Source organism: Macrosteles quadrilineatus, unplaced genomic scaffold, assembly GCF_028750875.1.
Source record: "Macrosteles quadrilineatus isolate MER2022 unplaced genomic scaffold, UCM_ALF_1.0 Scaffold_1__1_contigs__length_201487025, whole genome shotgun sequence".
Classification (NCBI taxonomy): Eukaryota; Metazoa; Arthropoda; class Insecta; order Hemiptera; family Cicadellidae; genus Macrosteles; species Macrosteles quadrilineatus.
Genome location: NW_026542594.1, coordinates 54,720,636 through 54,746,689, shown reverse-complemented (window position 1 = coordinate 54,746,689; position 26,054 = coordinate 54,720,636). Strand labels below are relative to the sequence as shown.

Below are 26,054 nucleotides of genomic sequence, written 5' to 3'. Positions count from 1 at the left end.
TTTTCATATCAAAATAGTAGCAATAACCACTACGATTTTATATGTATATTTACTGTACGTTATTATAAAATATATATGGATATTTTATATGTATATATATATATATATGTATATACATATATACAAATTTGAACGAATGGTGTTTTTGGCTTCTGGGGACATCAAAATGAAAACAGACCCGGGCCCAGTGGCGGATCCAGAGAGGGGGCGACCGTCCCTCCCCCTCGGGCATACATATATACATATATTTTGTACTGCATATAATACAGTAGTGCATACACATTGTGTAAAATAATTTGTCACACTTACTTTGGACAAAGAAATGGTATAAAACTGCCGTTTTGGTGACTTAATTTACACAAAATGTTCAAGGGGGTACCCCCGTACCCCCCGGTTCGCCCCCCCCCCTTGTGACTGTTCTAGGTCCGTCACTGTCCGGGCCTAGGTCTTACCATGCCACCTACGGTAATAGCGGTACTTCCCTATAGGGAAGTTCGCTAAAACCACCAAAAATATTGCATTACCACGGACATTTTATGAAACTTCAAATGCCAATGAAATTTAAAAAAATTGTAAAAAGTGTAAAAAAAAATCTAAAGTGCTTTTTTTGAAAACTTACATTTTTTTAATTTCCACCCGTTAGCATGGTGCTAGGAAAATGTTCTTACCAAACCAAACCAGATGTCCTAAAAACTTGTTGTAAAAAACAATGCATTGTTGGATTCAAAATGTTGTTTACTAATGTTATGTGTTCAGCTAGGGGTGTTCTTCCTACTTACCAGCCTGGGTGGTGTATGCAGGGTAGCCCTCAGTCTTTATTATCTCTTCTCTCTTCTGTTTGCCTTCTTTAGCCTGTTTTAGGATCTCCAAAGCTTCTTGCTTGGTTAAAACATCTGATCTATAGAATTTCACATTTTAATCAAAAATACAGTTTGTTATTGCTTGTTTATTATTGTTTGTTATTATAATGTTTTTGGTTATTTTTATGTTATTAAAAACCACTTATAATTTAAATGTTTTATTGTATTTTTTTGTAAAAATGTCATATTATTATCACTATGTTTAATGGTGTAACTTTTATTATAACCGTTAAATAAATGCTTGAACTTTTACTAGACGTAATGATAATCCTCATTGTATTGTTTGCACTGTATATTTTATTCAACCCGAACGAAGAACGGGTACACAGCTAGAATAATAAAGCTAGCATGGGTGAGTCGATAGCGTCACTGACTTTCGGACCCAAGGCAACGATGTCGTGGGTTCGGGTCCTGGTCACTGCCACAAACATTTTATCAGTACACTTCACCTTCGTACTGTACCGGCTCACCCTTTGCTTTGCTGGATACGTTCAACGCACAGGCAGTTAGTCTCTATGTGGACGGGCAAATGCAAGGTTAAAAGAGGCAGCCAACTTCTTAACACGTTTGCTGCTGACCGAGATGCCAGGACAGCGCCAGGAGCTGAACTATAACGCTCGCCGCTGCAAAACATTGACGCCGATACACTAAATTACAGTAAAAACAACAGTAGTTATACTGGATGGCAATGTTCTGCAATAAAACTGGCTTTGGACATAGTACTAAGTGTTTCTGATAGATAGCAGCAGCACAACCCAGGTTGCAGTTGGTAAAGTAGTGTCGCTATCTAGCAGGAAAGAGGTGGGACAAAGCCCTGTTCCAAACGACCCTGGTGATGATTTTGGGAAACTGTATTTTTTATTGTCACAAAAGTATGTCCCCACGAGCTGCAAAGAAATATAGGACGCTTGTGATGAGCTAGCTTATCCATGGAAACGTTAAATAGCAATGAACGGTGATGTTCCGGAACGTTCCTAGCTCCTGGCGCCGTGGCCCGGCTGACGTTCCGGAACGTCCGTAGCAGCGAACATGTTAAAAAATATATATCCTTCCTTATATAAAGACAAAATCTGTTCCAGAAAATTGTGGACGTCTGGTAAGTCGCAGAAAAGTGGGAGAGCTCTTAAATGAAAGGTCTTGACCCAGGGACTCGAGAAATTAGCAGAATTAATTCCCATAAAGTTACCAGAAAACGAGATATAACGTAAAATGTTCTCCATAAGAATAGCATTAGAAGCCTTTTACTGCAGATTTATGTTTACTTCAATACAGCTGATTGCGATTTATCATTAAGCCAGTACGCAATGTTAACATTTGGATTACTTATTTGCCAGTTAATTCTGAAATGTACTGTATACTATATATAAAACCACGGATAACGTTACCTATGATAATCAAGAATATTTAGTTACGTCGGTTACGTCTTAGAATGATGAAATGAATTATGTTACTGTGAAAATTATCAAAAATATCTATTTTTATATAAATTAGTTAAGCGAGTGATAAGTAGAAGAATCATGGGAGTAGGCAAAAAAAAGGATTGAACTTAAATGGCTAAAAAAATATCGAAGTATTTTCTTCTAATTTGAAGGTTATTTCTATTATTATTATAGTATATTATAGTATATATATATATATATATATATATATATAATATACATATTCATGTATACTAGTGGCTTGTAGGAATGTTGAAGGAATGTTTAACATGAGATAACCACATTGACTAAATAAAAGATTCAAGATTAAATGGAAAACTTCTGCTTTGTTTTATTTGTCTGCTTTTTGATTTCAAAACATATGTTAAAGATTTATTCTACACTTTCTTTGTAAATTAACTAACACTAGTGTACCTGTTGCTCGAATTCGAGCAATTGCGAAGCATTACAGGCGACTCACGAAGATTGTGGAAATACTCACGATCTACACAACAGTTAGATATAATCAAAATCTGTTGTAAATATCTTATCTTTTCTCAAAAAGCTGATCTTGTTTTTTAGTGTTTCTACAAATTTTTCCCTCTCATAGCCGCATTAGGTTGTCTATAATAATGATTATAAATGAAAAAAAAAACATTATTTCTTTTCTTCTACTTGGTTGTGTTCTATGACTTTTTCTATGTCTCCATTGTTTGCAAATCGGTTATTTCAATGATTGCTCAAGAAATGTAGCATATTGTTAATTCAGTTTTATTTTTAGCCGATATCAAATTGTACAGGATTTCTCGCTTTTTCCATTGTAATAATTTCACCAACCCAAGTTTCGTCTACAGATGCAATACGCCAAAGAATATCACCTACGTACAATCTCCAAGAAGTGGTAAAAAAAGGCAGAAACCAAGCCATACAATAGATATACGTTAACTCCTTAAGAAATAATTTTAAGAGTTAACTTACTGTGATATTAGGATTTTCCACTGATTTGGTAATAGAACATTATATTGCAAAACATGACACGATGCAGAATAAAATCGATTTTAAAATCAGAAAAACCCATTGCAAATACTGTACCTACTTCATTTTGACAAATTCAATAAATCACAATTTAAATACAGTAGAGTCCCGCAAACTCGGCACTCGATAACCCGGCAGTCTGGATAACTCGGCCATCACCTGGCTCAGAAAATTAGTGATTTTTTGAGTCCGAGTTAAACATGGACTCAAGCCAGCTCAAGTCAAATCATTAGTAACTCATACCAAGGATTTGTTGTACTATATCTGATGACTTAATACTAACTTGTAATATAAATATAAATAAAAAAGGCGGTTAAAAAGCTTAAAGATTTTATTGTTCTTATTTTTAACCGTAATTCCTGATAACCCGGCATTTCACAAACTCGGCACCCTTCCAGTCCACATTACGCCGAGTTTGCGGGACTCTACTGTATTAACAGCTGTTTCATTAAAAAGTAGTGTAGAATTATGCATATGGTAAACAAATTTGAAGAGGCAACTTTAAAGGCTTCTGGGGCAGAGCCCCAAGGGAATTTACCTCGTTCCTCTTTTAATGGCTCATCTATAGACCAAGACCTTTCTTTAGAGACCCCTACCAAGTTTCTACGCCCAGCCGTTCTCTCAAATTAGCTGGGACAAAAACCCAGTTTTTCCTCCGTAAGAATAACATGGGATGGGAATTCAAAGGCCACTGGGGCAGAGCCCCAAGGGAATTTACCACATTTCTCTTTTGATGGCTCATCTACAGACCAAGACCTTTCTTTAGACACCTCTACCGAGTTTCTACGCCCAGCCATTCTCTCAATTTAGCTATGACAAAGAAAAACAGTTTCAAATTAATATATAGATTTTAAATTTGAGATTTATTTGTAGTGTTTAATCAATATTTTGTATGAAGTGGAATAACCTCAACTCCTACTCTTGGGAAATAACCTGGAAATAAAGATGGAATTAGTCAGGTTGGGTAGCAGGAAAATATTTCAATTCTGGCGGAGAGGCTGCAATTTTAGGTGGTTATAGTATACAAGTTTCTGAACCTAAAACCGCCCAGACCCCAATTTTTAAGGACCTCGGTCGTCCGTAATGATGTCATCAAAATGGCGGCCGTAAGAGGATGCTGGGTCCCCATGAATTGGCTATAACGACCGAATGCCTGAACCGATTTTCATGAAATTTGGCACACAAGTGCTTGAATACATTATCTCGGCCTGGGTTGAAAATGGTCAAGTTTCATCAAGTCATTTCAAAATGGCGGCCGTTAAAACCAAAAATAAAAAAAAAAAAAATTCAGTGTTTTGTGATCTCATCTCTACACATTTATTAATCTCCTTGTAGCAGCAAACCTAGGTACTCATGAAACCTAATTTTATTGAAATTGATTAAATTGAAAATCAAATCAGGGAAATTGAAACTCACTTAATCTGCAGGTTTGCTGTGGTGGGGGTATTTTGCCTATTCCATGAAATGCAGAGACGGTAATGCAACCTTTGATTGCAAGGAAAGTGAATAGGTTGCTACAGATCTCTGGAGGGAGTTGAGAACGCAAAACACTGAAAGATTATTTTTTATTTTAGCTTTTAACGGCCGCCATTTTGAAACGACTTTATCAAACTCGACCATTGACAACCTGGGCCGAGATAATTTATCAAAGTACTTGTGTGCCAAATTTCACAAAAATCGGTTCAGGCATTCGGCCGTTATAGCCAATTCATGGGGACCCAGCATCCTCTTACGGCTGCCATTTTGATGACGTCATTACGGAAGGCTGAGGTCCTTAAAAATTGGGGTCTGGGCGGTTTTAGGTTCAGAAACTTGTATACTATAACCACCTAAAATTGCAGCCTCTCCGCCAGAACTGAAATATTCTGCCACTATATGCAGCTGTACGACCCCACTAAATAGGTTTGTACAGAAAATATATAAGTAAGTACAATGGCAAGTTCCAATGAATAGAAAACAATATTTTTGGAGATTGGAGATTTAAAACAGGTAGGCTACTGTCAGTTGCTCTAAGCAAAAAAGATTAAAACAATATAGCCTAGGGGTAGACTTCAAATTTTTTTATTCAACAGATACGGAAGTCTACCCTAGCCTAGCATGTATGGTATATAATAGTAAAAGGAGCATTCACATACAACAGTAAACCTAGAGGCAGTTTCCGTTTCTTTATGTGTCTTAAACAAACCAAAAATATGCATCGTGATTGGTTTCGATAACTGGGTAATGTAACCCTAACTAGTCGCAAAAGAGTTAGGAATCAGCTGGTGATTAGGTATATTTTGTTTGATAGAAAAGTAAGAAAAGCAACTTGCCTTTAAGATGAATACCACCACATAAACTTACACTAATAATTGTAGTTTAAGCAATTCGAGCTCTGTTGGCTGGGATGAGGTCCCAACAAAACTTATAAAAATGTCAGAACCATTAATAGCCCCAGTTCTTAGTATAATAGTCAATCAGTGCTTCAGTACAGGTCAGTTCCCAGATAAGCTTAAATTATCTGAGGTAAAACCAATATTCAAGAAAGGAATGAAAACAGATACAACAAATTACAGACCTATTTCTATTTTAAGTAATTTTTCCAAAATATTTGAAAAAGCAATAAATTCACGCATTACCAATTTCTTAGAAAGTAATAATCTTTTTTCAAAATCACAATTCGGTTTTAGGAAAAATCAATCTACTACATCTGCATTGACTGGGTTGGTTAACATGGTCACAGAAGCATTGGAGGGGAAACAAAGTACTGCAGGAATTTTCTGTGACCTATCAAGTGCGTTCGACTGTGTTAATCACAAGATTTTAGCAAATAAACTAAAGAAAGTAGGTATTGGAGGTAAAGTCATGGAACTACTCTCAAACTACTTAAATAACAGAAAACAACGGACAGTCATTTTAAAGAGTAAGAGAAAATTTGTATCAAGATGGGAAAAGGTCATCCATGGAGTTCCCCAGGGTTCAATACTGGGACCTTTATTATTCCTGATATTTATCAATGACATCGATTCTCACACATCTGGTGATATTTTCTTATATGCTGATGACACAAAAAAATTCAAATATTCAACAATTGGAAATCTCCATTAAACAGACTATAGAAGAACTGCAAGATTGGTTCACAAAAAATTGTTTACTAATGAATAATTCAAAAACACGTATAATGCATTTTAAAGTAAAAAATTGTAAAAATTCTGAAATTTTATCTGATAATATATTAAACTTAGCGGATACTCATAAAGTTTTAGGCATTCATGTTGATTCAAAATTAAAATGGGACGACCATATACAATTCTTAACAAAAAAGCTCAACTCTTTTCGTTTTGCATTAAGTGTAGTTAATGATACAACATCTACTGATATTGGTAAACTAGTATATTACGCCTACATGGAATCTAGACTCAGATATGGTATTGTTCTTTGGGGATCCAATTCCAAAACGAAAAAACTTCTCAATGCACAGAAATCGGTGGTGAGGACAATGGCAAAAGTTTCCAAAAGAAAAAGCTGTAGATCATTATTTAAAGAATTTGGAATTTTAACAGTAACAGGTTTATATATATTAGAAATTGTCAAGTTACTCTACAATAATCAGGACAGCTTTGATAAGTATAAATTTAACCATAACTATTTCACACGTCACTCAAACTTATTTCAATATCCACACCATAGACTTTCTCTGTATGAAAATAGTCCAAATTACATGGCAATCAAAATTTTTAACAAACTATCAAAAATCATAAGCAAAAATTCATCAAAAAATGTCTTCAAAACCTTACATAAATTATTATTGGAAAAGTCTTACTATAGCATTGAAGAATTTTTTCTTGATAGTTTTGATGGGTAGGTTGGCCACGGTTTATGAAAGATTGCTGTAGTGGAATTAAATACAGGACAAAAGCCTATATCCTGTTCTGATACAGACCAGACTGGTATTTAGTCTTGTAATTTGAGCTTAGATTTAGAAATTTACAGATAAATTTTTTTCTTTTTGTTCAGTATTACTATTATATTTTTAAAGTGTTAATAATTGTAATTAGTTTTATCAAAAATATAACAGTTAAATATTAGTTTTATAAATATTGACAAAACTCCTATCTATGTACATTGTACTCCAAAAGATGTTATGAGTTAATAAAGAATTTGAATTTGAATTTGTAGTTTTTTAAAACGTTTTTATTAGCTCGCTTTCTTGTCCGGTACAAATTTTGCAATCAATTTTATACTAACTTCCCGATAAGCTAGAGACTTGAAACTTGAAACATAGCTCACAAATGGAAGACAATGCAGTATTATATAATTTGATTTCATATTTCCCTTGGGCTACGCCCCATGGGCTTGTTTTTATTAACTCGCTTTCTTGCAAATTTTGATACTTCCCGATGAGCTAGTGACTTGAAATTTGAAACATAGCTCACAAATGGATGACAATGCAATATTATATCATTTAATTTTCATATTACCCTTGGGCTACGCCCCATGGGCTTCCAAATTTTCCATGTTTACATTTTGAAAGAATGTAAATATATCAATTAATTTAAGTCAGCTGTAAATACTTAAATTTGACAGTTCGAAGAGCAGAGGTTATGAGGTACAGGTTATGCTCCTAAGAGATTCTTCATACAAACAAAAATTTCAAAATAAAGATAAACAATCTGATTGCATATATTAAGGTGTTTGTAAATAATGTCAATTGTTATTTATTTAGTATTCCATAAAGTAAACAATAAAGTAAATATATTGATGTATTTATAGTTAGTAGGTAGGCCATACTTCCCCTGCGGTACCGGGTTAGAATAGCACCGCAGCCTTCTCGGGCTTGTAAGAGGCGACTAAAAGGGTGACCGACGAACTCGCTGGGAGTCCATGGGAGTGCCCCTGTTGTGTTGCAGGGGTTGATGTGTGCTCTGCACTGCCGATGGGTATTCTTAGTGGGTCGTGAGAAGCCAGCCACTTCGGTCCTTGGTCAGGGAGTGCGGCATGGATGTAGAGGTGGGGCTCTGCATTGCGACGGGCGACCCCCGGCACGTCAGGTATCCGGTGCTTGGCAAACGGAGGTCAGGCCCCGGGGAACTGGGGTAGGGGTTTTTGTCCCCGAGGGTATACCCGTTTCTGACTGATTCCGGGCCGCTCCTTGCCGCACGATGCGCTGGAATAAACACGATGGCTTTAAATAAAACCCCTCAAAACACATTTTTGACCAAGAGCTCAAATGAGCCAGAAAAGACACTGGAAGTGGAGCAGAACGCTTTTGTCCGTAGCTCCAAGGTTCAGCGGTCGCCACCACCGAAAAACGTGAGGACATCTCCCCCACCTGCCACCTTCAAATGCACTAAGGAGTTCCCCCATTTAGGAGCTCCTACGGCAAGTGGAGCTGGGAACAGTGCGGAAAACGTCGGAGATGCAGGTGTCGAGCTAGTTCTGCTGTAGGGATGCCGGAGGAGCCATTCAAAGCACCGTTGAGGTCGGAAGGCTCTGAGATGGTGCTTCTGCGTCAGGAATATCTTGACGCAGAGAGTGACATTGAAACCCGGCTCCAAGACATGGAAGCTACGATCAAGGCTATACTGGACACCTTCCGGACCCAGAAAGCCGTAAATCAAGTGGTCAAAAACGGCATGGCCAAACTGGAGGATGACCTTGGCTTCGTTTTTGCCTGACGGGTGGTGAGCAAGGCAGCCATGGAGAAGATTGCCGAGAAGGTTGTGTCTCTGTCTGACGAAAGAACACTGCCTTCTAAGAAACGTAAAAGGCCTTCCACATCGGACAGTCCTCAAAAAAGAGAAGAAGGCGTCCAGACCAAAAGGACCAAGGCGTAAAGGCCAAGGCGACTCAGACTGACCTATTGTCTGCTGTGTCCAGATCCTTTTCGGACATAGCTGCAGCTCCTGTAAAGAACCAACAGCCACAGCTACCTACGACCCCCCTTCAGGGAAGTTTCCGAAAGGGGTCAGTTGTAGAGACACCTGGGGCTGCTAGGGAAAAACGCCATTCCCGAAAGGACAATCGAGGCGGGCGGAGGTCGCCTCTATAAAGAATGTGGCAGTGAAGGCACAGCCGACCGGCGTGGCCCAAACTGGGCCCGGCTCGGTCTCTGCTCCGAAAAAGTCCTGGCCAAAAAAGCCCAGGACGGAGGCAATCCTGGTCAAGCCCTCAGGGAGGAGATCTTTCGCCGAGGTCTTGGGTGCAATTAAGGCCAAGGCTAAGCCAGAGCAGACCAATACGGTTGTACGGTCGATTAGACGAACCCGGGACGGGGACGTTCTCCTTGAACTGGTAAAGTCGAAAGACAAAGCAGCCTTTACTGTCGAACTGAAGGCAGCTGTTGAAGGCCAGGGCACCGTCCGTGCTCTTGAACCAAAGACATCAGTCGAGGTTCGAGACGTTGATTGTGTGTCGTCGGAGGTTGATGTTGTTGAGGCCCTGAAGAAAGCTGTCCCCGAGCTTGGCAGGCAAACTGCTTTTCTTAAGGTGTGGCTCACAAAACCGAACAGGAGTCAGCAGCGGATGGCGGTCGCCGAAATGGCAGACGCACATGCCACTAAGGTGCTGGCACTCCAGCATCTGAGAGTCGGCTGGGTCAACTGCAGGCTCAGACTGAGAGTGGAAGTGAAGAGGTGTTTTAAATGCCTCTGTTTCGGCCATTCCTCCCGAAACTGCAAGGGACCCGACCGAAGCAAGAACTGCCTTCGGTGCGGGGAGGTCGGTCACGTCCGACTGCCAAGTCGAGTCCTGTTTCCTTTGCAAAGAAAATGGGCTCGCTGACAAACACTTGAAGCATATAGCTGGGTCTGGACAGTGTAGTGTATTCAAATCTGCACTACAGCAAGCGAAAGCCCTTTCACAAAGATAAGAATCCTTCAGTGCAATCTTGAGCGATCCAGGTCGGCTGACGCACTTCTATGTCAGCTTGCCCTAGAACACGATGCCGACACGCTCTTAGTCAGCGAACAGTACCAGTACCGTGATAGGGACCCATCTCTTTGGTTCCCTGATAGTCTTGGTACTGCTGCATTCTGGGCGCGTAATGCAGCGAAAGTACAAGTACGGGGTCACGCGAAGGGCCGAGGTTTCGTTTGGGTTCGGTGCCAGGATGTCACTAACTTTTAAGTGTCTACCTCACTCCCAACGAGGCCATCCGTGAATTTCGTGAGAAGATAGACCGCCTGGAAGTGAGCGTGTGCAATACCATAGGACACGTCGTCGTGGGTGGGGATTTTAATGCTAGGGCTGTCGAGTGGGGAATGACCATCACCAATTCCCGGGGCAAGTACATTCTGGACTTTGCTGCCAGAGTATTACATCCAGGGTATTCTCCGCGCCAAGAAGCTCGACCTTGACCGGGATGCGGTTTAGGTCATAAAGTATCTAAATGCCAAAAACGGTGAGAGCCCTGAGGGCTTAGGTCACATGTTGGCCTGACTTGAAGTAATGTGACAAACAATTCCAGGTCTGTGTCCAACAGAGTAGAGGGGGTTTTTTAGTGAGTAGTCTGTGATAGATTCAGGAGTCTCACACTACAGGCTGGCTACCTGTGTGCGTAAAAGCATTTTCCCTCCTCTCCCTAAAAAAAAAAAATTAAAAAAAAGGTAGGCCATACATTCAATCAAATCTATAATATTAAAACGAAACAGTGTTTTTTTTTCACGATTCTGAATCAACCACCTGACGGATTTTAATGATTTTTGTGTTGAAAGAAAAATAATTTTGAGAACTAGTGAATGTCGAAGCCATAATTTTATTTTAGAGTCCCAGTTTTTTAGAAATTGAGTTTTAATTTTTTTTTAAGTCTAGCAGCCGACGCTAAGATTCTAAACTAGCTTTTGGCATAAAATAATTTGCTTAACATAACAGCTGTAAACATTCAGCATTTGTGTCACAAATTCAGCATTTGGATAAAAATGTAAAGACATACTTAGGGTTGACTTATTTATACTATGTGTAATGCTAATCATTGATACGTTCAATTCTTCTGTAAGAGGATGACAGATTATTAAATATACATAGTAAAATACTAGGATGTTTAAATTATTTTTAAAGCAATCTTTGTAATCTTCGATTTGTTTTAGAGCAATATAACTTGTTTTCACTAACAGCTGGTTAAATATAAACTATGGAACTATGAGGTTATTTATTTACTCTTATTTTGTCATTGATTATAGGAAATAAGTAAGATTATTAGAGATAACTAGACCACAGTTTAAACCACAGTTTTAACCAAAATTAATTAAACCACAGTACAAATCGAGGCTCTGTACACGAGTCTTAATATAAAAGGATAAATGCAAATTATTTTACTGCTACACTTTTCAAGGAAAGATTAGAAAAATAACAATGTTTACATGTTTTAATTCTTCATGGTAGCTTTTTGTTTACAATTAATGTTAGTCTGCTTTAACTTTGTTTGGATTAGGCCCGGAAATATTGATTTCATAAAAAGAAGACCAAGAATAATCAGGAATCACGATTTTAAATACCACCACAACCTCAGCCGGGTTTTATACAAAGATAAACAGATGGATGACATAGATTGAACACAACGTCAAGATTGACCTAGGATACTGCAATTAGACAAACCATCCTTATGAAATCGTGTTCAGTTGTGGTTACGTTTGGGGGCGCCTATATCAGCGCCCCCAAACGTGAAAATATCCCTTTCATTTCAACTATGAATATATTGTAGTTTAAATTAACTAATATGGGAAATTACGAAACTTTGTCTTTATATGTGTAAACTAGGTGATCTGAATTGTACACGGTTTTAACTGACTACTGAATTCCCGTACGTAGGACGGGCTAACACCTCGTACATAATTATATGAAAATAAACTCCAATAAACCTTAGATTTCCCACATGCCTCTGTCTTAATCTAATATAGATGATTGAAATAACATTCACTTGATTTAACATCCACACACATTAATAACTAAAAAGTAGAAAATAATTTATAAATAAAAAACTTTTTTAAGACAAAACGTTTTTAAATGCACTAAAAAGTAGAAAATAATTTATAAATATGTGGAGAGTATAAATACTTTTAAGATTTAAAACAAAAAACGTGGGGTGCATGCATTTGATAATAATACATTAGTTCAATAGGTGAAGGTACTGTAATTGTAAGTTATCTATTGCATGCACCCCACGTTTTTCGTTTTAAATCTTAAAAGTATTCATACTCTCCACATATTTATAAATTATTTTCTACTTTTTAGTGCATTTAAAAACGTTTTGTCTTAAAAAAGTTTTTTATTTATAAATTATTTATGTTGATCAGAAAAAAATCTAGGTTTAAGTTTGGTCAATCAATGGGATGCCTTTACTTTACACTAATTTTGTTAAATCTTAACAAAAGTAGTAGTCAATAGTAGTATACACTTAGAAATATTAACTGGGTAGGGATGCTAATTTAGCGGTTTTGGCCAAGAACTAAGCTTACCTCAACACACCTTTATTTGCCTTTTCATATTTGACGAAGACAATTTCCAAAATTCTAATCGGGGAAGCCTTTTTTATCACCATTAATCACAAAACCAACCAAAGCTACCTTAATAAACCAGTATTTATTCACAAACAATTAATTATATGTTTGCTGCCTTTAGCAGAGTTAAACCTATGGAGTGATTTTAATTAACTATTGAAAATAACATCAACAAAAGCAAACAAAGACAAAAAACAAACTGTTTTTACTCAAATGAAATGGTATGGGGATACTCTGGAACATAGATAATATATTTCTGAGTTTGTTTAGATATTAACATAATTTGTTTTATATAATCAAGCTTTTTAGGGTGTGTCCCTACAAGCCACTAGTATACATATATGTATACAGTATATATATAAATAAATATATATATATATATTATACTGTAATAATAATACAAATGATAATAAATTTGTTAAAACATGAGGCCAGCCACCAAAATAAAAAGGGAGCTCCACAAAATGTTACAAGTAAAGTAATCTGAGGAGAACTTCAGACTCACATATATCTAAAGTCAATAGTTGAGACAAGATCCTCAGGGTCCAGATCCACCAATAACTTCCACAGTGGTTTATTCTCTATGCGAGCCCACAGGTCCCAGAGAGCATTGACTATAGCTGCAGCTGCAAGGTGGATCACTCCCTTCTCTGGCCCCAGCTGTCTTTCAAACACACACTCATAAAAATGAATATACCAATAATATAGTTTGAGTGTATCAGTGTATCTTGTTTTTAGCGAATTTCCCTATAGGGAAGTAGCTATTACCGTAGGTGGCATGGTAAGACCTAGGCCCGGGACCGATTTACTTTTTCATTTTGATGTCCCCAGAGGCCAAAAACACCATTCGTTCAAAATTTTTATATATGTATATATATATATATATATATATATATATATATATATATATATATGTATATATATATATATATATCTATATATAAAGGCAAAAGTACTCATGAACTTTTGAGAAAACTACAAGTCACACCCCCATAAACCATATACTTAAAATGTTCCTCATTACCGGTACGAGAAACCTTGCGCAAAATTATCCATTATTTCATAAATTGCCCTATAAGGTCGTAATTGCTTTCCAAAGGGAACTTTCCATATACCTAATGTTAAAAATACCTCAGCTGTTATTATTTGTTTGTATTACCATTACTGTATTCTGTTTTGTTTATTTCAACTTAACCAATCAATAGTTTTATTAATACTAATGTAGTAAAACAGGGTGGAGCCCGTGGGTAACAGCTAGTAGATTATATATATATATATATATATATATATATATACGTCCAAGAACGCAATAACTTGAGTAATTTTTGTCCGATTTTGATGAAATTTGGTTTAAAGGTGTAAAGCCAAATGAGGAAAATATTGAAGGATGTAAAAAAGTTACTGACGAGTCTACAAACTGTTTGTCTCTGGCAGAGGAAATAGATAATGCACTGCTGAAAGAAAATGAAACCCTAAAGCAAGAATTATACGAGGCTAAGAATCAAAGCTCTTTTTTTGAGTTACAGCTGGAGGACGATTTAAAGCAAAAAGAAGAAGAACTAGAGAAGATAAAGCAGCTGTACGACAACAAAGTACTAGAACTAGAGAGTAGAATGAAAACCTTAGAAGCTAAACTGAAGAAAGAAAAGGAATTGAAGGAAGCAATCATTTCACAAGCAGAAGAAGAAAAAGCAATATATACAAACAATAGCACTAACCTAACAAGGAGGATGGTTAACTGCAATGAATGTAAAATACTTAAAGAGGAAACTAACAAGATGTTGACGTCAATAAGATCCCTGGAAACTGTCATAACTCTTTTAAAAACAGAAAATAATGAATTAATCCAAGAATTACGATCTGTGGAAAACAGAAAATCTGACTGTTTAACATGTTTTCCTCCTCTATCTTGGAAAGAAATAAAACACCCTAAAAAAACCCTCTCCCCAGCTAAACTGACAACAAGCACGCCCACCATTGCTCTTAAAAACCGTTTTGAAGTGCTTACTGAAACACCGGACATCTCGAGGAACAGTAATGAAGATGCAGTAGAAATAGCTCCATTGGAATTTGTGGAACCGAAAAATCAATCCGCTAGCAACCCTGCTAAAAAGACCAAAAGCAGGAGAAAAAGGAAGATGCTTATTTTTGCTGACAGCCACGGCAGGGATCTTTCTTTCCACATCAATAGGACCACGCAACTGTTTGAAACTGTAGGTTTTGTAAGACCTGGAGCAGGCGCTAGTGACATATTAAGTAATAATAATATTGATGGGGAGAAACTTGAAGAAGAGGACACTTTAATAATTATGGCTGGGTCCAATGACATCGCCAGAAACGAAGCTCAAATCGCCATTGACAAAATATCAAGAACAATTGAAAAATACAGAGAGAAAAGAATATTGATAGTGGATCTTCCTACAAGACACGATTTGGCAGAATGGTCCTGTGTTAACAGAGAAGTCAAAAGGACAAATGAAATTTTAAAGAAAATGTGTGATCGATATAACAATGCCACTTTAGTACAATCAAGTTTAGCCAGGAGGGAACTACACACTCGGCACGGACAACATCTGAATAGACACGGCAAGACATGGTTAGCAAACTTAATTATCAAAGCAGCTTCTGAAAATCCCAAAGCAGCAAATGGCAACCATAGAGAACTCTCGAATGTCAACTTCAGCATGGCACCAGGGGAAGATTTGAGGGACACCAGCCCAACACCTGCAACCATTCCAGACGGCAACCCATCCCTGACGAGGGGCACAGAACAACCAACCACGGGCGAGGAGACCAGCCACAGCAGCACCACACAGGGAAACGATGGACGAACGACAACACCGGCCTCAGTAGGTTAGGTAGCTATATATTAGATTGTAAGAATAGTTATTGTTTGGATTATTTAATGCACTCAAATGTACAAGGAGTTAAGGAAAAACTAGATGAATTAAGCTTAATTGTAAATAATGTAAATACAAAAACCCTTATAATTTCATTGAATGAACACTGGTTGAGTAAAGAAAATATAAATTTGTTAAATAAAATTGAGGGTTTCAGTTTAGCTGATTTCTACTCAAGGGAAAATGGCAAGAGGGGAGGATCAGCAATTTTGATAAGAGAAAATGCAGGTATCAAGTACAAAATTAGAGATGACCTTAAAACATTTAATGAAGATTTTTATTTTGAATGTTCGATTATTGAAATTTTAAACTTTGTAGAGCCAACATTAATTGTTTCTTTATATAGAGTACCTTATAAGTTTACATTAGTTAGTTTTTAAAAAAAATTGCAATATTTGTTAAACAAGTTAAAAGCTAAGAAAAGGTTAAATGTTCTAATTGCTACTGATAGTAATATTAATGTCTTTGATAAGGTAGCATCAGATGGATTTTTGAATATTCTTAATTTTAATGGATTTAAAGCTAATGTTAAAGAGGTAACGAGGCCTATCAGTGGAACTTGTATTGATAATATTATCACAAATGAGAAATATAATCTAGAACGAGTTTTTGTTAAAAATATAGGTCTTTCTGATCACAATGCAATATGGACTACTTTGCCCAGCTTTAAAGATGATAGGAGAACTAAAACTCAAACCTATAAGAGATGCTTTATTGCGAAAAAAAATGCTGAATTTAAGAACAAAATTATAAACTTAAATTGGGAGGTACAACTAGCAAAAAATGTAGATGAAAACTATGATAACTTTTTAAGAGATTTCATTATGTTAATAAATGAAGTGTTCCCAGTTAGGCCAATAAAACAGAAACATAAGAAAGATGTAAAGTGGATAACAGAAGGTATAAAAGTTTCAAGTAGGAACAAGAGACGACTCTCAAAGCTGGCAAAGGATAGTAACAGTGAAGAGATAAAAAACTACTACAAAAAATACAGACAGATATTTACTAGAGTAGTCAGGGCAGCAAAACGAAACGCAAATGATCAGTATATACAACAAGCAGAATGCAAAAGCAAAGCATCATGGAATGTAATTAAGAGAGAGTTGGGAATGAATAAAATAAAAGATAACAACATAACTGAAGTATTAGTCGATGGAACCATTATCAAAGACCCCAAAGTTATTCCAAACTATTTTAATCAGCACTATATTAACATCAAACAAAAACTAGGTATCCAAAGTTTGCCAGAAAGAGCAGTGGAATGTTGTAAAAAAGTATTAGTTCCAGATGGGTTAAATTTTAATTTCAGAGAAGTAAAAACTAAGGAAATTATAAAAATCATACAGAGTTTGCCAAATAAAAAGTCTACTGGATGGGACGAAATACCCATAAGCTTAGTAAATGAATGTAAAGATTATATTGCTACGCCAATCTGTAAAATAGTTAATCAATCTCTATCCACAGGGGAATTTCCAACAAAGCTCAAGATTTCTATAGTAAGACCAATTTTTAAAAAAGGTGACCCAAAATTGATAGAATATCATCGTCCTGTCTCACTCCTACCAGTTTTTTCAAAGATATTTGAAAAAGTGGTAAATAAACAGTTACAAGAGTACCTAGAAAAAAATGAACTAATAATCAAAAGTCAGCATGGTTTTAGAAAATCCCATTCGACAAACTCAGCACTAATTTCTCTGACTGACAACATTTACAGAGCATGGGACAGGTCACAGACTACTGCCGCAGTTTGCTGTGACCTGTCAAAAGCATTTGATTGCGTAGACCATGAGCTACTTTTAAAGAAACTAGATGTGTACGGAATAAAAGGTTTGAGTTGGAGATGGTTTAAATCCTACCTTACTGAGAGGAAACAGAAAACGTGTTTAATTGTAGATGACATGAGGTGTGAATCTAAATATGATGTTGTTAAATCAGGAGTCCCCCAAGGATCAATTTTAGGCCCAACCTTGTTTTTGATATATGCAAATGACTTTCCCAAAAATACAAATGTTGAAATAGTAATGTTTGCAGATGACACTACAGCTGTAATAAATAAAATGTGCTTAGAGGAGTTGAAAACTACATCAGAAACTACTATAAAAGAACTAGAGCATTGGTTTAGAATAAATGGGCTTTCGCTAAATGCTGCCAAAACCAATATAATACATTTTAGAATTTCTCAAAATAGAGAGGGTGTACTAAGGCTAGCAATAGGAACCAATTATATAGAAAGCCAGAGATCTGTAAAATTATTAGGTGTGGTCTGTGATGAAAATCTTAAATGGCAAGAACACATAATGCAGTTAGGTAAGAGATTAAATTCAATATGCTTCAACATGAGTTGCCTTACCCACTGTACCAGTATGAAGACAAAATTAACTTTATACTATGGCTATTTCTATCCATTAGTAAAATATGGAATAACGTTATGGGGCTCATCAGAATTAGTAAGTATTATTTTAAAAGCACAGAAAAAAATTCTAAGAATTATGACACTAAAAAAACGCAGAACCTCATGTAAAGGTATTTTTAAAAGTTTTAAATTAATGACAGTACCAAGTATATACATCCACGAGGTACTTTGTCACGTCAGAAACAATTTAATTTGGTACTCTCAAGAAAAAACCAGTCACAGTTATAGTACAAGAAACAAAAACTTACTTGTGTACCCTCATCATTCCACAACAACTTTAGAGAAAAGCATTTACTATATGGGAATGAAACTTTATAATAAATTGCCTAACCCTATGAAAAGTTACACCCTCAACCCAACACAATTTTCAGAGAAGGTGAAAAGCTTGTTGATTAGAAAGGCCTATTACAAAGTTAACGACTTTTTGAATGATTCTGAAATGTGAAATGTCTTGGATGCCTACTTACCATAGCTTTGACTGAAAAAAAAACTGCTTTAAAACCTTGTTGATACTCAAATGTTTTATATTGTTTATTTAAATTAAGACCATGTTAAATAGTTGTAAGCTTAGTTTTATCCTCTGTTATAGTTACTGTTGAATTTTCCCTTTGGTATATTAAACTGTTGAATTTTATTAGTATTTATAAACATAGTATATTTTTTGTTAACGATTTTCAAATGTATTTAACCTAGAAGGAAAGAGTCGACTTCTATAAGGGCAATTTTATTTATGACGAAGCACCTGTACATACATCTTGTAATATTCTGTACGTTTTGTGCCAATAAATATCATTCATTCATTCATTCAAAGCGGGATAAACTTGAATGAGTTCGCAAACCAGCACGATCGGACCATGGGAACAGGTCTTTACGGGGGGTTTAATGGGGTAAATATTGGTTTTTCTCACTATTGACCCTCAAAACACAAAATTTCCCAATTTCCCTTTAGACCTTTTTGAAGAGCTTAAAAAAACAAATAATTTAGTATATAAAAGTATTTTTGTTCGATTATTAGTAACCGAAAAAATTAAAAAAATTGTAAATTTAAAATTCCCATGTTATTCTTAAGGAGAATATTGTCAAATGTTGTAGTTTGCTTTTTTATGGATATATTTTGATCAAACTTGGCAAATTTATTTATTTTGTACTAAGCTATCAATACTTTACTCAAAAACACACTTTATTAGTTTCCTTGTAGCAGCAAACCTAGGTACTCGTTAAACCTAATGTTATTAAAATATATTTAACTGAAAATCAATTCAGACAAATGGAAATTCGCTTAGTCGGCAGGTTTGCTGCGGCGGGGGTATTATAAAAAAGGTTTACAGCTTTTACGGGTAAATGACTTACCCATCTCAACTGTGAGTCACTGGTCAGTTTTTGCCAAAAGCCACCAAAGTCAGTCAGTATATTGTTGGTGAACTGGCCAACCAGCAGAGGGCTGAGAGCCTTGATAGCTGCTACAACTGAAACAAGATGTCATCCAAATATACTCTGCATCTAGAGATATTTAAAAATATTGTTTTTTTTCAAGTCAGTTTGGCTCTTCTAAACAACCGATTTTCATAATTTTTGGTCTTAAATTAAAGGTAGCAAGCAAGCACTCATTTATCTACTGTATTACTAACCAAAAATCTTTTTTTTTTAAGTTCTTACTTCAGTTAAAGATGTATTTTACCAGTTATTACATTATCCTATTTGTTTTGGTACCTTAAGCACGCTGCTGAATCACGAACAACCCAAATCGTTCCAAGAATGGAGTTATTTATCATTGATTTTAAATGATTTTGCTTGAAACCTCAAAAGTAACCGTAGATTTAGGTTTTATTTATTAACAATTTAATGTTATTGTTATTATAATAAACAAGTGACTTTAAACAGTGCAAGTCACTAGAAGTTCTCATCCTATTCTAAAATCTGAACGCTGTGTGATGCATGTTAAATGTGGAAACGGATGAATGTGACGATGTCAAATAAATTGACTAATATTTTGTTACCAAAAAAATAAAATATATCTTATGCAAATGCTATACTCTGATACAAGCCATGTCTGTTTGTCTGTCTGTCTGTCTGTCTATCTGACTCTGTCTGTCTATCTGTCTCTGTAATAAATATCTTGAAATCAAGCGGAAGGATGTTGACTAAATTTTAGATTTAGGGACTTATCTAATAATAACCCCCCCTGTTATTTAATTTAGGGAACTTATAATTTCGTGAGTCGGTGGCTCAGTCGGTAGCGTCAGGGACTTCGAGCCCAAGGCAGCGATGTCGTGGGTTCGGATCCTGGTCACTGCCGATAACATTTCATCAGTACAGTTCACCTTTGTACTGTACCGGCTCACTCCTTGCTTTGCTGTAAACGATCCACGCACGGGCGCTTAGTCTATGTGGACGGGCAAATGCAAGGTTAAAAGAGGCCGCCAACCTCTTTTTTTAAAACAAAAACCCTAAAAACGTGATTGGTAACAAGCACTACCTCAAAAAATTTGTATTTCGCTAAACAAATCATTTGAAAATTTAAAAATTTAGCATTGGCCTCATGGGTTGCCAAGTACCTAACTATGTTGGTTCAACATAACTTGGTTGAACAAAATAACAAAGAAAAAGTAAACAAAAGACTTGTAACATGTGCTTACAAGAAGCCATACACAGTATACTAGCAAATTACAAAATACAGTACAAAGGGAAAACATCAGTTTTGAGTATTGAAAAAAGATTACCCTAAAGAAAGATTACTTAATGTAGGGGAAAATCAAGCAAGAGTTGAGTGTTTCGCGTTGGTGACGTTTCACCATAGACTAACCAATAGAAGTATCTCATCCCATTGTAAATTTAAAAGTTGGTTTTTCGTGACTAGTTCATGTACGTTGACACTGATCGCTAGTGTCGAAGACATTTTGTTTCTATTATTTGAGGGTTAATTTCATGATTTGTGCTTTACTGTTTTGTTAATGGACGAGTTATTGTTTATGATTATATTGTTACTAGATAACCTGTTGCTCGAAATCGAGCAAAACTGCAAGCTGTAATAAAAGAATAAACAAAAAAAACATAAACCTCAAGACCTCAAAGAGTCACTCTAAAGTTATTTCTGACTGATTATAGAAATATTTAAAATATTATTTTGTAAAAAATTATAAAAGTAATCAACAATATTTAAATATAGATCCGCTCTCATACTGCTTTGGTTATCTCTTACTGTAGGCGGGTGCCCTCTATGAGAACGAAGATGAGAACCACACACTGTAAAGTGAGCTTTTCAGAATGTAGCAAGCTAAATCCCCCTCTTGACGCCAACCAGTACGACACGCACTATATCATTGTTAAATTGTTTGTACTATATGTTCTGTTTTAGGCGTGTTTAAATTAGGTTTGCCAACCAAAGACTCCGGTTGGGAACATTATTAGTTTTTGGAAAAGAGCTAAGATTTATTTGGCCAGGAGGTGCTCTGTTTTCAGCATTAAAAATAACTGCGACATTTATTTAAGCAGCATCATTGTAGAGAGGAAAGTAACTTCTTTTGTCTCTTACTATGCACACGAATCTCACTCGACTCCTCGGACCTCTCGTCCCTACACATTTCTGCCACAATTTTAAAAGATTATGCAAATAGGTTGGCAATGTGACCCGCTATTCCCGCATATTGTTTCATGGCATTTCTTGTTTGGATTGTGTTTTATGCACTGTTGGGTTCCAGTGCCAACGTCGTACTCAACTATACATCTGTGCGTGTTCAGTATGACCTTCAGGAATTAGATTACGACTACTTCCTTCACCACTTCCTACGTCGTGGACCTGTTTCCCTCTCTTCCCATAGCATTTTAGTATAGCAGATACATTCATCTAACTGTCACAAAGGGTTCCCACACTCCGGACTGCTCGCCTTGACTACTTCATCACTTCCTACGTTGTGGACCCGTTTCCCTCCCTTCCCAAAGCATTTTTGGATTGCAGTTACATTAATCTAACTGTCACAAAGGGTACCCACACTCCAGACTGCTAGCCTTGACTACTTTCTTCAACACTTCCTACGTCGTGGACGTGTTTCCCTCCCTTCCCATAGCATTTTAGAATTGCAGATACATTATTCTAACTGACATAAAGGGTTCCCACACTCCGGACTGCTCGCCTTGACTACTTCCTTCACCACTTCCTACGTCGTTGACCTGTTTCCCTCCCTTCCTATAGCATTTTAGAATTGCGGATGCATTTGACATAAAACCACATTAGGACAGGACGACGTCTGTCAGGCCAGCTAGTCTATAAGTATAAAAGAGGATGTTTGTATATATATATATTTGTTTGGCAGTGATAAACTCAGACACCGCTGAACCGACTGCCACGAAACTTGGTACATACGTGTAGAATTTCATGGAATAGGTTTATACACCATCAATTTCGTGATCCGTCCAATCGGCTCCGCCCCAGTGGCTCTGGAGTTTCCCATGTTAACCTTATGAGAAATGGAATTAATGAATCTTAACAGCTGTTTCAATTAAACAAGTTGGTTCTATTCTATGATGTTCAATAGCATTAAAGTTACAAGGATTACCAACAGGGTGCAGCACTATTATTTCTTTTACATTTATGACAACAGCTAATTTGCAGCCAAAAGGTGAGTGAGCGTAGCGAACGAACTTCAACCTGGAGGCGAGTTAGCGTAGCGAACGAGCTAACCTGAAGGCAAGTGAGCGTAGCGAATGAGCTAACCTGAAGGCAAGTGAGCGCAGCGAACGAGCTCCAACCTAAAGGTTAGTGAGCGTAGCGAACGAGCTCCAACCTAAAGGTGAGCGAGCGTAGTGAACGAGCTCCAACCTAAAGGTGAGTGAGCGTAGCGAACGAACTTCAACCAGGACGTGATTGAGCCATGCGAACGAGATCATCTTGAAAATTAAGAAGTTAAACGGGGCAAAGCCCGCGGGTTACAGCTAGTATTTTATAAAAGATGGCCTATTAGACTGTCAAAGGTGTTTGTAAAAGAATTTATTTTTAACATTTTACAGTGTAATATGGGCCTTCTTGGGTCCATTGTCCAAGAAGGTGTCTGTTGCATCCGACGCTGAGAAATAGACGCTGGCGATGGACGCCCAGTGACTGCTAAGCATTAATTATCAATCAATTATTTAAGAGGGGGACAGCAATATGTGCATATTTTAACCCAAATATGAGTGAAGGATGAATGTAGGATGAGTGGCGCGATCTTGTAGTCTTGTCAGTGACTAAGGCCGACATGTTTAGACACAGCTGTTAATTAATAGCCCATACAGCCAATGGCAACTAAGGGACAGTTTATAGTGAAATCCGAACCACATTCTTCCATGTAATTAACGAATTGGTCTAATTATCAGGACAGTACTGCAGATAGTCATAGTACTCACTAGTGCAGACGTTAATCCAGACCAGGGAGCATCGCATCCATAGTGCATGCCTATAAATATCCACAATTCGTCACCTCCTAGTGGCTGTATTACAGGACAACACCACCATCCCAGTCCATTGATTTCAATGGGCCAGTTGTCCAAGACACGTCTGATATATGGGACACTGCTCCGGGAGCAGATAGGATCAATCAATCAATTTATCAATTATTTAAGATGGGGATTGTCATTATTTTGTTACTCTTGTTTTGAAAAATTTCTAAAAATTTGAACTCCAAACTCGCTTTTTCAGGCATTCCAGAGGTGTAAAGAACGTTCAAAAGAACTCCAAAAATCTACCCAATTGAGGCTGTCTCTGGCCGGTCGGTATCAGGAAATAGTAAGTAACTAATAAATCAAAACCATAACACAACAAACGAACAAATTGTCATTAAGTTGTTGTTGTTGCCTTCTGTGCTGCGCGTGAAGAGCCGTATCTACTGAATTTTTATTTCAAATAGATTTTGACAGGCTGAAAACTTAATGTATTATTGATCAGTAGACCTACAGTGTGTTGAGACATTTGCTGAGACACTTAAGACACAATCAACAATGAAGATTGACAGTCAAAACCAATATTGTGAGAAAGCCCTTAATTTCTTGTTATTTGTGTATGTCAGCTGTAAAGAGGATTTAAACGTAAAATAATATCCTTAGGCTACTGTTAAAACTTGATATTAATATAGTTGTGAAATTTGTGTAGCCTAATATAGTTCGAGTAAAATAGTTGGGAAATTCAGTGTCTCCCCCCAAATATTTTTTTTGTGCGATGCCCCTGACTGTAGGTAAAATTATCGGGTGGAAAGAGTGACCCTCCCCAGGCACCAGATACCCCTCCCCTACCCGCCCCTACACGACGCGTCGTCGCAAAGTAAGCAAGGCAGAATGTTATTGTTTGTTATCAGGAACTGTCATCACTTTCAGTATGCTCAGTTTTAGTTACCATACGCTTTCTAAACAAATCTGTTATTAAGCTTTGCTATGCTGATGCTTTCCTCTTAGACATTGTGAACACATCATCACTGAATAACAAGTAACACATAGAACACAGGACAGGCGGCAAGCACAGGGAAACGCGCCAGACCCAGAACAGACTGAGCGGGAACTTACAGCGCATGAGCAGCAGTGTTGCCAACCTAATATGATGACTTTCCACGTAATTGCCACTGGAAATCCCCGATTTGATTCGCAAAGATTATGAAACTACCCGCAACAATTCCTGATCCACCCTCTGTGAACAATGTTCATTATGAAGTAGGTTATTCGTTTTTTTTTTTTGCCTTGGGGGGGGGGGGTTCTATTCCTCTCATCCCCCCCCCCCCCCCCGTAGTTACGCCACTGTACATAACAAAATGTTCAGGTGCTCGGTATGCCGGTCGGCAATTTGAATTTGTATTTGTATTTTCCTATCTCATATTTTTATCTTGTATTTGTATACAGACAGTTTGTAAAATGGTTGTTGATGACAAAATTATACGAGTAGTACATTGTACTGAAATTCCTAGCTCTGAACTTTTCAACTTTGATAATTTGAATGAAAATAGTTTAAATTCACTTTCTAGTTTTAAGATCCTACACCAAAATATTAGAAGTTACAAGAAAAACTTCGATGAATTGTTGGTAGTTTTACAAGGTATTAAGTGCAAATTCAATTGTATCGTGTTAACTGAGGCATGGCTGAATCATGACAGCGATCTTATGACTATAGACGGCTATAAGACTTCTAGAAGTTACAACAACCTAAATCAAAGCGACTGACTAGTTATCTACATTGATAATTCGTTATCAGTGTCTTGCGGCCAGCTATTGCTCGGTGGCATGGCTACGACTCTGTCCTTGACCTTCAACTGGGCCGGTACAATATGTAACCCGCTTTGTGTTTACCGTAGTCCCAATTCATCGTTACAAATATTTAATGACAATTTGAAAGAATATTTAAAAAGAATATTTAGAAAATTACGGAAATAAATCAGACATCAGTATTTTAGTAGGCGATTTTAACTGTGATATCATTCAACCTATTCTTAATTCACAAGAAGAGCGATATCTAGATATATTATATGACTTAGGTTTTGTAGCTTGCATTGACAAAATAACACGTCCTGTTAGTCACACGAGTATTGATCATTTCTTCATACGGTTGCCGCCTTCCATCACGGCTAACTCCGCAGTTTTACAAACAGAAATTACAGATCATTTTAGCATCTCATTAGAAATATGTAAAAAAAGTCCTGTAAAATGTCCACTAAAAACCGTATATCAAAAATAGTTGAGTGGCATAGCGTTAGCAACGATTTCAGTTTACATTTCTCAACAATTATTATGATTGTAAAGTGTTTTGTAATATGGGAAATAAATTCATTTATTCATTTTATTTAATCTCTTGTAATTGGGACTCAATTTTGAAATCAGAAAGTTTTGACGACGCATCAGAAATGTTAAATAATAAACTTCAGTCAATCTTAAATTCAAATACAGTTATTGAAAATAAACCTGCTAAAGTTTCCAAAATAAAACCTTGGATAGCAGTTGGA

The 26,054-nt window shown here is 36.7% G+C and overlaps 1 protein-coding gene across 2 annotated transcripts in view; it reads right to left on the bottom strand.

Moving 5' to 3' along the window:
* The window catches only part of LOC128983109 (mitochondrial enolase superfamily member 1-like), a 148,463-nt gene that overhangs the window by 63,379 nt on the left and 59,030 nt on the right, over positions 1–26,054 (bottom strand). For both annotated transcript variants that reach the window (XM_054402271.1, XM_054402272.1), the window contains exons 4-6: positions 19,453–19,568; positions 13,295–13,449; positions 780–898 (exon numbers count right to left, since the gene is read on the bottom strand). In XM_054402271.1, coding sequence (XP_054258246.1) covers positions 780–898; positions 13,295–13,449; positions 19,453–19,568 — 390 coding nt within the window. The remainder of the gene's footprint in view (positions 1–779; positions 899–13,294; positions 13,450–19,452; positions 19,569–26,054) is intronic.